General features: G+C 39.2%; 1 protein-coding gene across 6 annotated transcripts in view; it reads right to left on the reverse strand.

The window, feature by feature from the left end:
* The window catches only part of csmd3b (CUB and Sushi multiple domains 3b), a 373,567-nt gene that overhangs the window by 87,787 nt on the left and 269,935 nt on the right, over positions 1–15,845 (reverse strand). For all 6 annotated transcript variants that reach the window (XM_079656201.1, XM_079656206.1, XM_079656205.1 and 3 more), the window contains 10 exons: positions 15,272–15,466; positions 13,557–13,695; positions 12,625–12,812; positions 12,071–12,259; positions 7,540–7,656; positions 6,781–6,996; positions 3,970–4,158; positions 814–914; positions 585–653; positions 276–432 (listed from right to left, as the gene is read on the reverse strand). In XM_079656201.1, the coding sequence (XP_079512327.1) occupies positions 276–432; positions 585–653; positions 814–914; positions 3,970–4,158; positions 6,781–6,996; positions 7,540–7,656; positions 12,071–12,259; positions 12,625–12,812; positions 13,557–13,695; positions 15,272–15,466 (1,560 nt within the window). The remainder of the gene's footprint in view (positions 1–275; positions 433–584; positions 654–813; positions 915–3,969; positions 4,159–6,780; positions 6,997–7,539; positions 7,657–12,070; positions 12,260–12,624; positions 12,813–13,556; positions 13,696–15,271; positions 15,467–15,845) is intronic.

A 15,845-nucleotide genomic window follows, 5' to 3' on the forward strand; every position in this document is an offset into this window, starting at 1 on the left:
AAAATCGTTACGAAGGACTTGACATTGGTCTCTCCATAGGGAGAAATTAACAAACTACCAGAACAGAACAATTAACGTAAAACAGTTTGCAAAATTGCCAAGCTGTGGGACAGGGAGGTTATGTAGTGATGTTTACACACAGGTTTGATAAATGGAAGAGGGTACAATTGTTTCTTATACAACCATTTGTGTATACTGTTTAACCTCAGCTTCCGGTTTTGACTAGTTTAGGCTGTGTGGCAATGTGTACAGTATTTCCTGATCTGTGCACTTACTGGAGTAGACCAGTTTGAATCCTTCCCCATTACTTTCTGAATCGCTGTAAAATTCCAGCCAGAGGTGGTTTGATGTGGAGATCAGCGTCAGGCCCAACATGGATGATCCCGTGAACGCTCCAAGAACCTGGGCTGTGCTGTCTTTACCATCATAAATCTGTAAAAATAATCACAGAACAATCCATTTGAGATGCAAATGTAACATTAAACAACCCATTGAGGTTAAAGTGTATTTTTTGATGAATTGTGTCTTTTTATCATCACAGAGCAGTTTCAAGCGATTGAATGTGTGTTTGTGAGTGTGTTTACCTTTAGTATATCTGCCTGGGCGAGATGAAAGGTTCTAGCAGAAATGTTGATGCCTTTCCCAGCTTGCACCTAAAGTAAACATGATATACAAATTAGATTTGTACAGTACGCCATTAATGCGCTCACAAATATATGCAGATAGTCATTAACACTCCCTAATTATCATAATGTTTTTTACACTTGTGCCAGGGTTTCTATTACCCTCAGTTAGGATGTACAGATGAGGTACCTGGATGCTGTAGATGCACTCGTGGTTGTTGTCGTAGTTCATTGGATAGTTTGGAGAGAGAATGATCCCTTCATTGTTTATAACTGAAGAACCACACTCGGCTTGAAAGAAGAAAGAAGAGCATTCAAAAAGACGAAAATGGATGGTTTGATTATTAAGAGTGTGATAATGACGTGGTGAGAACATGTGGGAAGACATTGACGTTTCTTATGCAACAGAAAATGCCACACATTAAAACATCCATGCTATAAAATGGTTGAGGCTCATAGTACACCAGATTCAGTCCACAGTACGAGCAGTTATAGAGAGTATTGGAATATAGTGCCAAGTATAAAATATAATGTCATCATATAGAAGATGATTATTCCTTTTTTCCCAATGAATGGACAGATACGTTACAGTGTGTGCTTGTGAGTCATTTTACAACCCTTTTAAACCGCCGTATTGTCAGCCATCTACTTCAGTTGAGGAGAATAGGCAGGCGGTTAAATTGAGAAACTAATTTACCTAAGGATATCCGCCCGCAGCACTTCTCACATGTGGCCTCCATCTGCAGTACCCATGTCCTTCTCCTCTTTCCCTCCCTCTCTCCCCCTCTCTGTGTCTCTACTGGTGTAATAGTCATATTACAGCTGTCATATCGTCAATAAATCACGCTGCTACAGTTTCCATTTAGAAAATTACCTCTCCACCCTCTCCCTCTTCAACTCCCTCCCTCTTGCTCTTTCTCTCTGTTCCCTCTCTATGAATAGTGCCTCCTTAACCCTCTTCTGCTTCAATCTGCTTTACTCTTCCGCTTCTCATAAGTTTCCTATTCTCTACTGTTCCATGTTGAGTGGCAGGTAATGTCCAGTAATAAGCCAAAAAGCACTTGTGATTTTCTGAGAAACCAATGACACCTCCTTGGTACCTCTCCAACTCCCTTCTGGACAGTGCTTTATGAAAACAATATGTTTGACTCACTGGGGAGGCGAAGAAAGCCTCATGTGAATCCCACTAACAAAGGCCTCTGAAGCAATACTTTAAACCTGAGAAGCACATCCCTTAGTTAATACAAACTAGGCAAACACAGTGTAGTGTTCACTCCTTCTTTGTGATGTGCACCGCATCACGCAGCAATGCAAAACAACACACAGGCACTAAATATAGCAAACGGCACTGAAGCTCAGAACCTCGGCCCGCAACACCTCCCACCTCTCTGCATTATCAGGCTCTGCACCATGACGACAAAGAGGCAAAGACGTAAACACCGGCTCTGTAAACAACACGTGAAGCTGCTGTTTTAAATATCCTCACCAGCCATCTAAAATGAAATAGTTAAATATGGTGTCTGCTGTTTTACTAGAGCTTTGTAGTAATGGTGTTGCTGAAAACAATCCTGTGAAGGAGTCCAGTTGTCTTCTATCGATTCCGCATTTACACTCAAATAAAATCACATTTTACACATTTCTTGCTCGAAACACCTTGAAGTTATGAGTACCCTGTGTTGATCCCTGTGGGTAAACTCATCATCTACATTAGAATTCATTTGGTTATTGAAAGACAGTAGAAAAGTATTCATTTTTTTTGCATTGTGGTTACTTTTATCCTGGTTCATTAGCAAATATTTGAAAAAAATGGTTTCTTTGGCAGTCTCTTTTAATGTATTGTGTGCTCAATCTAACAATTACATACAGGATGTTAGCTGACTAATGTGTGGAGTTTGTGTGTAAAGTCAATATTTCAATGATTTCCATTACATGTTTTAAACAGCTAGGGAGAAAATAACTCAATAATTATGCTTATTTTACCTTAAGGCGCTTTTTTTCAGTTTTCTTCTTTGTCTTTGTACATTATCCATTAGTGATATCACTCAGGATGTTCAACAAGGTAAAACCTTTTTCAATTATTATTGATGGTTGTTTACTGCAATTTGTGTTTCCTTAAGCGTATAGTTCATAGAAAGATTCTTCCTTCAGCTAATTGTATGCATGCATTTACAATTAACCTCATGTTGCCTCCACACACACGTGTTTGTTTGCTGCTTGTAAAACTCCACTGTAGATGACAGACTGTTGAGTTTCTTAACTGAGAGTTTAATTTGGCGCATTAACCTACAGCCTCTACTACTCTGGAGCAAAACATAAGCCCTATTATGTTCTGCCTCATCTGTCATTATCACATCAGTTCATTCAACAAGTTCGAAACGCATACAATAAAATGACGATTCATAAAATACTCTAGTTATAAATCAAACAATCTGTCAAATTATTGATAAGGTCCCTAAATGTAAAACTAATCATTCTAAAAGTTGATAAAGGATTGTGTTTGCAACATTCTCTGCCCACTGATGACTCAACATTAAAGAAATATCTCTGACATTTATTGTTCATTCAGTAACAGAAAGGTTGCTTTTACAAAAACTACTACAGTTATTTTAGTCCACTGTATTTCCTTTTTGGAACAAATTTTAAAACTGAAAATTAAGGTCAGGGTACAGTAGGCTTAGAATTGAATTCCACCGCAAAAGTGGAAATATCAAAATTGCTTCCTTTTTGATTCACATTATTCTAAAAGCTTTCCTCTCTTAGTCACTGCCTTCACATTAGTGCTATGGCATGTCCTTCACTATCTTTTAAAAGCAAACAGAATTGGCCTTGTGGATAAGCATTCTGAATGTTTCTTCCTCATCTGTTCACAGGTCACAATGTTTGCAAAAAAGCTCAAGCTATCAGCAGCCCAGTGGTTTTCAGGTCACTACAGGATAACCCTCCGTTACATATTTTAAATATAATTGATGTTTGTGGAACTGGAGACAACTGTAAAAAAAACTATACTGTGTTTTCACTGTGAGGATGGCAATTACAAGTAAACTAAACACTATTTTCTCATCAGTAATTCAAAGTTTGACATGTTGACATAAAATGGCTTGTTATTACTTTCAAAAGGTGCGTTTCACAAATGGTAAATACCAAATGTGAACTATCTGAAATGTGCCGTGCTTTTGGCGACCAAAAATCTACATTTTAATTCTAAATATGAAATGTCTTTGTGTCTTTAGAAACTTGTTTTGGTTTACAAGAAACATCGACAAATGTATTATTCTACCACATAAGGGACCATGGGCTTACATAACAAATTACACCCATTAAAATGAGCAGTAACGCTAGCACATACCGACACATCTTGGTAGAGCCGAGCTCCACATTCTCCGCCCTCCTCCCAGACAGATCACCTCTGGCACCCCCTCTAGGCGGTATCCCATATTACAGGAAAAAGACAACGTGTCTCCGATTCCGAAAGTGAAACCGTTTCTTTGGCCAAACCGAGGCATCCCGGGATCCTCACACGGCTCCAGAGTGTATTCTGCAGAAAAAACATCAAATTTGAAGACATCAATTGTACATGCATTAACATGAAGCACGCTCTAAAATGGATGAACACTATTGTGTGATATATCTTCTATGACTTTGGGAAAAAACTTTGACTGGAAAATTAAATGATCTAGAACAGCTGTTTTCAAAGTGTGAGGCGGCCTCCCCGGGGGGGCGCCAGAGAGCTTCAGGGGAGGCGCAGCATGAGAAAAAAATAACGAGAATTTCAAGGATGACTCGATGAGCATAACAAACTGTTAAGATGATGACCTTACGTGTGTAAATATTTTTTTTTCTTTGTGGGGGTCTGCCCCCAAAAAACAGTTTTAAGTCCTGAGAAAGTCAAATAAGACGGTGTGTAAAACTACACTGCCCAGCCATAATAATAATAGCAATAATAATTGGGAGGGGGGTTCAGCTGTTCTTATATTGTCTGAGGGGAGGCTCACCTTCCCACACTTTGAAAACCCCTGGACTAGAATGATCTGTTTTTCTTCGTAGTGTAGAATAGCAGAGATCTACTTTTATAAGTGATGATGGAATATGTCAGTGACTTAAAATATACAGCAGATAATGTACTTTATGTGATATTTTGAGCAACTCTCAATTTAGCTGAGTGTTGCTTGGGTGCCATAAGAGTAAGTGAGATGTAATGAGATTAGAGTGTAAATTAGAGTGTCCTCTACTAATGGTGTTAAATCAACAAATCAATACCCACCACACTCAAAGTCCAGGAAAATCCACCCCAAAATATAATATATCACAACGTAGCCATTAGATGTTAACGGAAACGAAAGAACACCCTGATGGCAATTCTTTGCATGTGTGTGTGTGAAGAAACGCTTTTCAATAATTAAATAACTTTTGAGATAAAACACTCTTGAAAATGCAGTTCATTAAAATGTAATGTCCGCATTAGAACCGTGAACAATTCGTCCAAAAGTTGTGAGACTGAGCTGACTGTGTCCTGAAATGCTCTTGCTGATTTTATTGTTTGGCATGGTAGAGCAGAGGATTTATTTTCAGAGGGCAGAGACTGAAGAAGTGATGTGTGTTTGATAGTGTGCTGCAGGACGAGACAGCATGTTCAGCATGTTGTTGTGATTGGCAAGTCACATCTCTGGTGACACCTCCCATGTGTTACATTCTGAGAATCGGCTTATGCCATCTGGGAGGCGATAACATGTCCCTCGGTGTATTATCAGATTTGAGTGCTCCTTTATCCCAGAGTCAATGAGAGAGCATTGAGAGGGCAGCTAGGCTGAGGAGTGTGATTAATGAAGGACAGCTGTAGCCTTGGACTTTGTCTAAATTCTGCCACTCAACCCTTTAACCCTAAAAGTAACTGAGCGTTGTAGTAGCACACATATGGGCAGGGACAGCATGGTTTCTACACATTCTCGCCTTTCAGGAATCCATCTCTCTGTGTCCTATTGTTTTGTTTAACGGTGGATTACTCTGTTTAATGTTGTGTGACCTCTTTACTATGTTAGGTGTTTTTTTTCAATAGCAATTCTCAAGGTTTATGGGTAGTCTTCAGGGCCATTGGTAAGTAAGTGAGTATGTGACATTCACTTCACACAGCAACATCTTTGGGTTGGGGGGTTGTGCTTTGTAGTTAATATGTAAAACTGTTCTCAAGTGGCTTCTTGAAGAGCAGTATTGATACCAATAAATTAAATGCCTAATTAGGCTTTGATGTTCATTGTATTCTTGACAATTTTCCATCATAGCTTCTCTTATTTCCACTCCAATGGTGGACAGTTTATAAAAACTGCCTAAACCTAATTCAGGTGAACTACTGTAAGTGCAAGTCAATGCAATATGTGAATAGACACATATTTCCACAAATTGACATTTTTCAGGAGTGTAAAATGTGCGCTATGCTACACGGCGACAGTCTGTCAATGGTCCTGCAACTTGGAGGAATATGTTGTTATACAGATACTTAGATATTTAGTATGTAAATCTCTACATAACCAATGTTGATATTTATCTTGACCAGCCTTGTTGTCAAAGTGCAATTCTTTGTGTTTAGCTTTTAAGTCTATATCTGTGGAAGTGCTTTGAGAGACATACAACTAAAAGGTTTCTTAAAAACATTTAGTTTGCCAATAAGATTGGGAACCTGAAGATTCCCCTCTTTAAACGCTCCATAGTTGAGCTTCTCACACGCTGTTAGTTTTTATCCTGGACTACCCTGTGATAAGGTGGTATATAAACTAACTTAAGAACATGTATTAAGTCACTTTACTACTTGAAATAAAGCTTAGTCTGATAATTTACCACAATACATTAAATAAACGGTATTATCTTTATTGTGGTAGAGATTTTTCTCTGCTTTATTCTTTGTAGTACAATGAAGCTATTATTTTACTATGGGGTCTTGAATCCCCCTCCAATGGTTTCTTGGGTGATTTTTGTAAAGTTCCTATTAACTGTTTATTGTTGGTACTAGAAGTACTTACTTCACTGTTTTTTCAGCAACTTTCTAAAATGTACAGTATAAGAAGTAAGACTCAAACTGACACTTTATCTAATGACTCAGTTCAAGTTAAATCTGAATCTAGACCTTGTTTGTGTACAACAACCTAATGAGTTTTAAATAGATTACCAGAGAAAGTTATGTTGAAGCCCTCATATGAAATCGAAAAGTCAGAGACGAATCGTAGCTGAGCTTTGAAGTTGCCATAGAGACCAGCATTGATGTTGCTAGGCAACTCGTTGCCGGTCAGGCGAGCCAGTGGTTGCAGAAAACTTCCGTTCTCCGTAACCAAGAGGTAGTCATGTTGGTCCTCCAGGTGGAAAGAGCTGAACTGAAACTGGACTCCTGTTACACACACACAAAACACACACACACACACACACACACACACACACACACACACACACACACACACACACACACACACACACACACACACACACACACACACACACACACACACACACACACACACACACACACACACACACACACACACACACACACACACACACACACACACACACACACACACACACACACACACATATACACATAGACAAAAGAGAAACAAAGATAACATATTAAAATGTTTGATTTAAATGATATTATAAAATCAGTATAAATAATTAATTATTCAACAAAAACAGCATCGATAACATCATCTCGTTACATAATACATAAACTATATAATTTGTTTCAATCAATGTCTCTTCAGACACAGGCTATTGCCACACATATACATATATACGAACCTCTGAAAATACTTTAAACCAGAAAATAACTAAGGAATCAAAGTTTTAGTGTATCAGTAGCTGCACTACCGTGAGTGCTACTCTCACTCTGTCTCTCTCTATTAGGGAGTGTGAGTCTCTGCGTGTCTCTTGCCTTTCCCGTGGCTGACTTCAACGGTCCAGGTACAGTTGAGAGATGAAGGGTAGCTGTCTGGATAGCCGGGACTAAGGATGGTTCCCCAGGGACCCCTAACATCCCCGCCACACAGAGCTGGATAGATTGAAAGAGACATAGTGGAAGAAAGAAGGAGAGATAGATAGATGTGCAGAGAAAGGGGTAGGGAGAGAGAAGGTTAGCATGAGACTGTTGATAGCTAAAACAGATAATGTTTCCCAGTGGACCTTAAATACCACTTATTCAGGATACACGCATACTCACACACACACACACACACACACACACACACACACACACACACACACACACACACACACACACACACACACACACACACACACACACACACACACACACACACACACACACACACACACACACACACACACACACACACACACACACACACACACACACACACACACACACACACACACACACACACACACACACACACAAATGCTACAAGTTAGAGGGGGGTAGACAGATATACAGAGAGTGATGGAGATTCTCTGTACTGTAGAAGGTACAAAATGTGTGTCTTGGAAAACGTTTCAGTTTATTTTAGCTGTACTTAAAATTTGAAGTGAATTTTTTTCTGATATATTCCTCCCACTGTTGCACACAAAATAATGACATTAATAATGTAAACTCCACCACTCACTGGAATGGTACATAATGGATTATTTGCTGTTTATATAGTATTATGTCCCTGAAAGAAACTAACCCCTGACGTTGATTAACTGCATCTGAGATTCCAGTCATTCCTCATCTATGATGACAGTGCATAATTATCCTGAGGGACTTTCGGTTCTTTAAAGAAACAGTACTAGTTTATATTGTGTGGAATTGAATAAAGCAAACTTGTTTTAAGTTTGCTGTTTGGACGTGTTATTAAGACTATTTAAGAAGCTTTTCAATACATCTACTGTAGATCAGAATAAATGGCAGGAAGAAATAATACTTTGCGAGACTGTGCATGTCAAAAGTGTGAAATGCTCACAGCTTGCATAATTAGGCTAGCACTCCAAGTAGACGGGGATCAGAGGCGCTCTATATAGACTATGCATATCCACATATACTGTATGTACACACTGAAATGTGGTTTATAAAGAACTTTATTTACTAAATGATACACATGTTTTCAGTGAAAAAATTGTAAAACTGCTCTAAGTAGTTGTAATTAAAGCTTCAAGATTCAACATCCATGCTGTTAATTAAGTATTGTCCACATCAAAGTGACTTATCATGACTTCCAATGTGTGGTGATGACTGCTTTACTGAGTATAATCAATCTGGAGAACCCAGTTTTAAGTAGCACTTTGTTAATACCTATTCCGTTTCTAGAATGTTTAAATAAATGCATACAAATGTGCATTGATTCTCAATCAAAACAAATTGCAGTGGATATGTTTTGAACCAAAGAATGTGAGAAAAAACTAGAGATGTTTTACAACAACAACAACAACCATCTGGTAAAAACTTTATTTTACTGAGAAGTGTAAGAGAATTAAAGAATCTTTGCAAGATTATCTTGCTTGCAGATGTATAGTCTTTGAGTTCCAAATTGTTTTGAGGAAGAAAGCTGAGACATTGAAAAAAAAATCCCTCAAAAAACAATGGTTGATTATCACTATAGTTTTCCACAACATTAATGCTGTGCAATAGCTTCATTGTGTGCAAGAACCGTTAAATGTATTTAGTTTCTGAAATCTTTTTCCTGTTAATACAGTTTGAATTGAAGCAGTGATATTCAAAGCAGTGAAGCATCGCAAATGTTTCTTAGAGACTACTTAAAACATTCCCAACCTCACAGTGCGGCCTCAGGATGACCCGGTTGCTTAACATTGTTATGCAGCGAGAGACTCTGAGTGGAGACTAGGTCCTCCAGAAATATCTGTTGCTCATTCTATGCATACTAATGCTTGCATGTGTTGAAGGTGCTACATTTCTGCTCGCTCCAGTTGGTCCATGTTACAGTTGGCCGACCGGCCTGTCATTTCCTCTTACAATAAACCTATAAAACGCCATAACATTACTTCAAAAGTGCAACGGTGGCAAGGCGCTGGGGAGAAGGTCAAACCTCAAAGTTCTGATGAAGTTTCCTTAAGCAGGACAATTAACCAGCTCAATGGGAGCTGATAAGAGCTGCAGTTCACATTACAATCTGCTACAACAGCATAAAACAGCTGAGTCAGACACGGATCAAATGCGAGAGTTAGGATCTTTACTCTCAGCCACCGCCATTTTTACGACATCAGCATCCCTCAAAACAAGGGTGAGAAGTGAGAATATTTAAACTAAACAAAAACACAAAGACGCAAGAAGGCGCGCACACACTAACACCTCCATCAATTATTAATATTTTTCTGCCAGGAAGTGCATAATGTTGAATGCTGAGTTATGTGAGAAATGTGAAACACTCCATCACATCTATCTCTGCAAGTGTATTTCTCTCTGGCTCATTATTGATATTTTCTGTCCGTCTTTCTTTATGTTCTCACTTTCTTCTCCACCTTTATATGTTAGTAGATCTTAGTAGCCATTCTCTCTTTCTTAGGACTGATGTTAAAACTAACTGCACTATGGGTGTATAAACATAACAACAAAAAGGTAAAAAAAAGTAATGGTAATCATACTTTAATTAATTTAAATCCACATATAGCCTATGGAAAAAAGCTTATAGGAGAAAAAACTATTTTTCTTTCAATAGATGTGACAGAAGCTAGTTTAGTTCAGAAGCTAGAACTCTTTAAAATGCTCCATGCTGAAGTGATATTTGTGTTGTTGTGGCTTTAACTTAACAGGCTATATCAAATGAATAAATGTAGCTTGTTTTCTTATATACAGCATGAACAACATTTGATGTCTGAAACATGTTCCATGGCTGAGTCAGAAGCTTTTACTGCTGCCTTGACTGGCTTCCTCGTTTCCCCGTTGTCAATCACCATGCAAGACCAAATCTCTTCGACCACAGAGGCAAATAGTTCCTATATTTGTGTGGGCTGTACTGTGTAAACAGAGTCTAATGGCATACACACTGCAAATTTCAGGCAGAATATTTGATGTTTATACGCTCAAACTGCCTCCTTGGAGGAAACCACTGCCAGTCCCAGAAACTGTGCAATGCAATGTGGTTAACAAGCGAACAAGCAAACAAGCCCAACCAAGCAAGCCTCAAAACTGATGCAGCAACGCCACATCTCTCTGTCCTCCCTCCTCTCCAGATCCACAATGATTGAATTGTGAGAGTAGGAGAGAAAGGGAGAGCGATAGATCCCCTACTCTTGTGCCCCCTCACTCTTTGATTTGAGATAGGAGAGAGGAGGTGACACAGCCTCTCGTCAACCTAACCTCAAACCCTCCTATGTTCACAGTTCACACAGGAGAGGGGGTGACAGGAGGCACACAGCACAAACACACATATGTGCTGACGCTGACACACACGCACGCACGCACGCACGCACGCACGCACGCACGCACGCACGCACGCACGCACACACACACACACACACACACAAGCGCGCACACACACACACACACACACACACACACACATACAGTACATGCCCATCCATATATCTCTAATCTTTGCCTCAAATCATCCCCTATCAGCAACAGCAGCCTTCACTGCAAATTGCCCTCATTGCACCATAGTGTGTGTGTGTGTGTGTGTGTGTGTGTGTGTGTGTGTGTGTGTGTGTGTGTGTGTGTGTGTGTGTGTGTGTGTGTGTGTGTCTGTGTGTGTGTGTGTGTGTGTGAGTGTGTGTGTGTGTGTGTGTGTGTGTGTGTTTGATGCAACCAGTGGTTTTGTCGCAGAACAACATGTCCTATGTGACTCAGCTCCTCGTATAGGGATGGCAGGCTCCACTGCTGATTTTTTTTGTACATGCATCAGCTTGTTCTAGTCTTTTTTATAATGACTTATAACTCGATAATCTATTTTTATTCAAACAATGTTTTGGCTCAAGTTCTTAAAGAAATGTCACACCTTTCATCTTCAAAATCTTTAGAAACTACACATTATTGGTTAGGAGGGAAGGCAATTCTGTCCTACTATTATCAATGTATAGTTATACATATATATCATTAACGGGACCGAAACCTTCACCTGCATGTGTTGAGATGGTTTTTCCTTTTGAAAGATACTGATATAAATGTAAAAAAATAAACTAATACTGTAATGTTGGTTAGTTAACTTAGTTTTTTAAACATACAACACACATTTTCTGAAAGTGAAATCTTATTAAAGTCCATGTATAATACTTGTTTTGTAATATTATTTCTCAATACTATCTTAACATTTGATTACCTCATTAAACCTGTCATTTCATGTTTACAGTTCGGTATATAGGTTTGATATTGGAGTCTTTCCCGTAAAATCCGTTTTTGTTTTAACAAAACATTTTAATCTGTGGTATCATGAGGTGTGATGTAAAGCAGGTGATGCCTTCAAAGATAAAAATGATGTTATATCTTTGTATGAGACTTCCTATTATTTATTTACCATCACATGTAGGTAAAGGGTGGCTCCACCAGTGGTTCTTCTCACATACTAGCGGCTCCTCATGGCTAAGTCTGTAGCCAGAATCACAACCGAATGACACCGTGGACCCAATGGCGAAATCCTGCCCATACCGAATACCGTTGACAGGGATCCCAGGGTCCAGGCATGAGTAGCTGTCGACTGTAACACCTGAGAAAAAAAAGGCATGGATGTCGAAATGGTTGGTGTGTCCAAAAAGACTAAACGGCTATCTGCAGTTTTGCTGATCTGCATATTCTAAAACTCACAGATGGTTTGCACCTCCTCATAAAGCACCATGCTGTGACTTGCATTTTGCAGGTAATGACCTGCATGTTCAGCCAGCTTGTGAATCTGTGTCTGCTGGGCTACCAGTGTAATGTTGTGTCCTGACACCATGCACACCTCCTGTTCTGTTTGTGCCGTTATATATTTATCACATGTGTCATTGTAATCCATAATAGGCATAAACAATATTTTAAAGTCAGCTTTGTATCTCATGTTTATATGTATAAATATCTTTATTTCTGACTTACTTTCATACACTATCTTGAAGCCAGCATTTGATCGGCTGTTGTCGGTGGTGAACAGCAGATAAAGAAAGTTGTTGCTGCTGAACAGGAACTGGGGCACCTGGGTACCATTAAAGGAGCCAACCAGAGGAGACAGGAGGTTTGGCCCATCATGGATCTCCAGGAAATCATAACCAAGCTCCGTCTGGAACCTGTGAGGCAACAATATGAGAATATTACACTTTTAAAATAACTTACAAGCTTTGACATTCAATTTGAAAACAGCTGGACAACAGAAAGAAGTAAGGCTTTCATTCTGCACATAATGCTGGATCTGTTTTTAGCATTCATTCAAACATTAACGTGAGGGCGTGTGAAGGAAACCTGAAGATTATACTGTTGTTGAAGTATATTTCTCTGACCAGCTTGAATTGAAGGTTCACTGTAAGTGCTGCATCACTATGATTGTCAATTGGTCCTTCAGACCCTCTATGTTGATCCCATACTGATTTAAAATAAAATGGTTATTGATTTAAAGATAATCATAACCATTAAAGTCATAGTGTCTGTACATGTGTATTTTCCTTTGTAACTGAGTAGACATACTGCCCAGGAAGAAAATAGCAAGAGGTCAATGTTAAAGCACCCTGCAGGCTGCTGAGCCAGTATTGTTAAATGAACTTTACAATGAAATTGTACAGAACATCAAACCAATGAAAAATGATGTCATAGGATCCCATTTAGTCTTATTTCTATCGGCAGTTTACAGTTCAGCGATCACATTATACAAAACAACATTTGACCCAGCCTTCCTGATCGATACACTCAATATTTACAATACAACCTATGATATTTTGGAGATTGTTATCTTATCTGATTCCCTGATGACACTTCACAACTTGCCTGTTCAGAGACTTGAGTCTTCATTTACAGAATCAAAGGATGATAAAACCTACCTGTCGAATGTAGCTTTTATGGAGCGTCCAGGCTCTGATTCAATCACCCACTCACAGCTGAGGGAATCTTTATAGTAACCTGGCCACCCGGGGGACAAGATCACTCCAGTGGGGGCTGAATAGTGGCCTCCGCAGGGGGCTGGAGGAGGAGAGGGGGCAGACAGAGAACACTGGACATCAGACAAATGACATGCACATCTTAGCACTAGTTGTTTGTGTGGGCATTGACTTCAAATGATACTGTAGTTGCCCCCAGATTGGTCTGAGTCTACTCTTAACTTCATTAAATGTTGATGTGTGGCGAGTGAGGCCTAATACTAGAAAGATCTGGCAGGATTTAGTAAGTTATGTTCACCAGCTTGCCATTAAATGCCCCGATTGTACTTTTATAATTTAAGTAAGTACAGTACATGGAGGATTCAAACTCAAGTCCTCTTTTTAATTGTCAAATATATGTACATAGCAACCAGAGTGAAATTTAGAATCTACATTTATCCAATCCTAATAAAAGGAGTAGTGGGCAGTTACTACATGTATACAGTGCCCAGAGGACAGAGTGAGGGTCTGATGCCTTGCTCAAGGGCATTTTAGGCCTGTCAAGGGAGTAAACAGCCAATTCTCAATGTACCACTCTTCTTGGTCTAATCGGAGACTTGAACCGGCGACCCTCTGGTTCCAAAGCCAAGTCCCTCGAGCTTCTATCACCACAAAAGATGGCAATCAATTCAAATAGCATATTCATTATAAACATTCAGAGAACATGAATTATAAATGATATTTTTTTAACACAATGTTGACACAAGGGTACATTAGCCAGATGCCGCTTTGTTCCAGTCTTCTTTAAAACTTGATCTTGTTTAGGGTTCAACTTGGTGTCTGAAGTCAATTTGTTTTGGTCCGTACCTCCTGAATACAAGTAAGTGAATTTGCATCCAAGTTGTTACAGACATTAGCTACAAAGGATCTGGGGACATTAAATGACTTGGAGCATAATTAACATGCTTTTTCTTTGTACCGTCGACAGTTCTAATGTAATTATATCTGCAGCTGGATTTGCAGTCAAAGTATTTACACTGGTCGTGTTTTTGTTCCATCTGACATTAACAGGTAATATGCACATTTCTACTTTGCACTTTAACAAAGCAGCTGATCAAACTTTGCCTTAATGCCAACCTTGACATATTATTAATGGCGATGTAATGACTATGTTGTGGATGATTAATGACAGTGTTCTTTTTTAAAGCCAATATAATAATTATGTATGGTAAGGCTGCACTCAAATTGGATTGGTGTTATGACTAATAAGCAGTGTTTTTGAAGGACTGTTTCTTTTCACATTTATACCACACCAGGGTGATAATTACCTCTAACACATTCCAATATTTGTCATTAACTTCAATACATTTTGGTTGAATGTCATCTTTAAAAAATGTATTCCTACTATCGAACACTAAAGGGTTTAATATTCTTAAATGCTAGTACAGTAAGCTAGTAGTATTTCTTAAAACAGTCGCAGCACCTGTGGCGGCAGCATAACAATAGATCGTTCCCTGGATATTCACGTTAACTGGACACCTCCATATCTTGTTCCTTCTGTCGAGCTGACAGCAGATCATTTCCACCTCCTGAGTCTTTAAGCTGCAGTAATGATGTTATCTTGGATGACATATTGTTCCCGAGTTAATAGTTTAATCAGCCATCAAGTGGGTATTTACCTTCACATTTAGGGATGGGCCCACTCCACATGACTTTCCCTTTCTCTAACTGACAGGTGATGGTCTCGGATCCTTGGGTTTTGATGAACCCGTCCTCGCAGACCACCGAGATGGAGCTGCCGAGCTGAAAGCTGTCTCCGAAGCGGCGAGCGTTGATGGGAATGCCAGGGTCCGGGCACTCATTATGCCCGAAGGCTGGGGTACAAAAGTCACAAGTGGAAACAGATATCATGAGGACAAAGTTGGAATCCAAAAGTCAACAGAGAGAGACAAAGATGAGAACAGTTATTAAAGAATATGACACTTTCATACTAGATTATGATGACATTTCTGAGAACTTGTCATATACTGTAGATCTATAATTGCAGTGTGGCGTCTTTAAGTGTTCACTCATGGCCAGGAAAATGTCTCCTTTAATCTGTCTGTTCTTTATTACTGCTTTAATGATCTATATCTCTACTAAAAAGCTATTTTCCCCAGCTACAGCATATTTGCACCGTGCTTGGGTTTGATCTAAGCAATGTACTTTTTTCTTAAAATGCATAGGAGCATGTTTGCTTCAGCATATGGTCTG

Source organism: Notothenia rossii (assembly GCF_949606895.1).
Source record: "Notothenia rossii genome assembly, chromosome: 10".
Classification (NCBI taxonomy): Eukaryota; Metazoa; Chordata; class Actinopteri; order Perciformes; family Nototheniidae; genus Notothenia; species Notothenia rossii.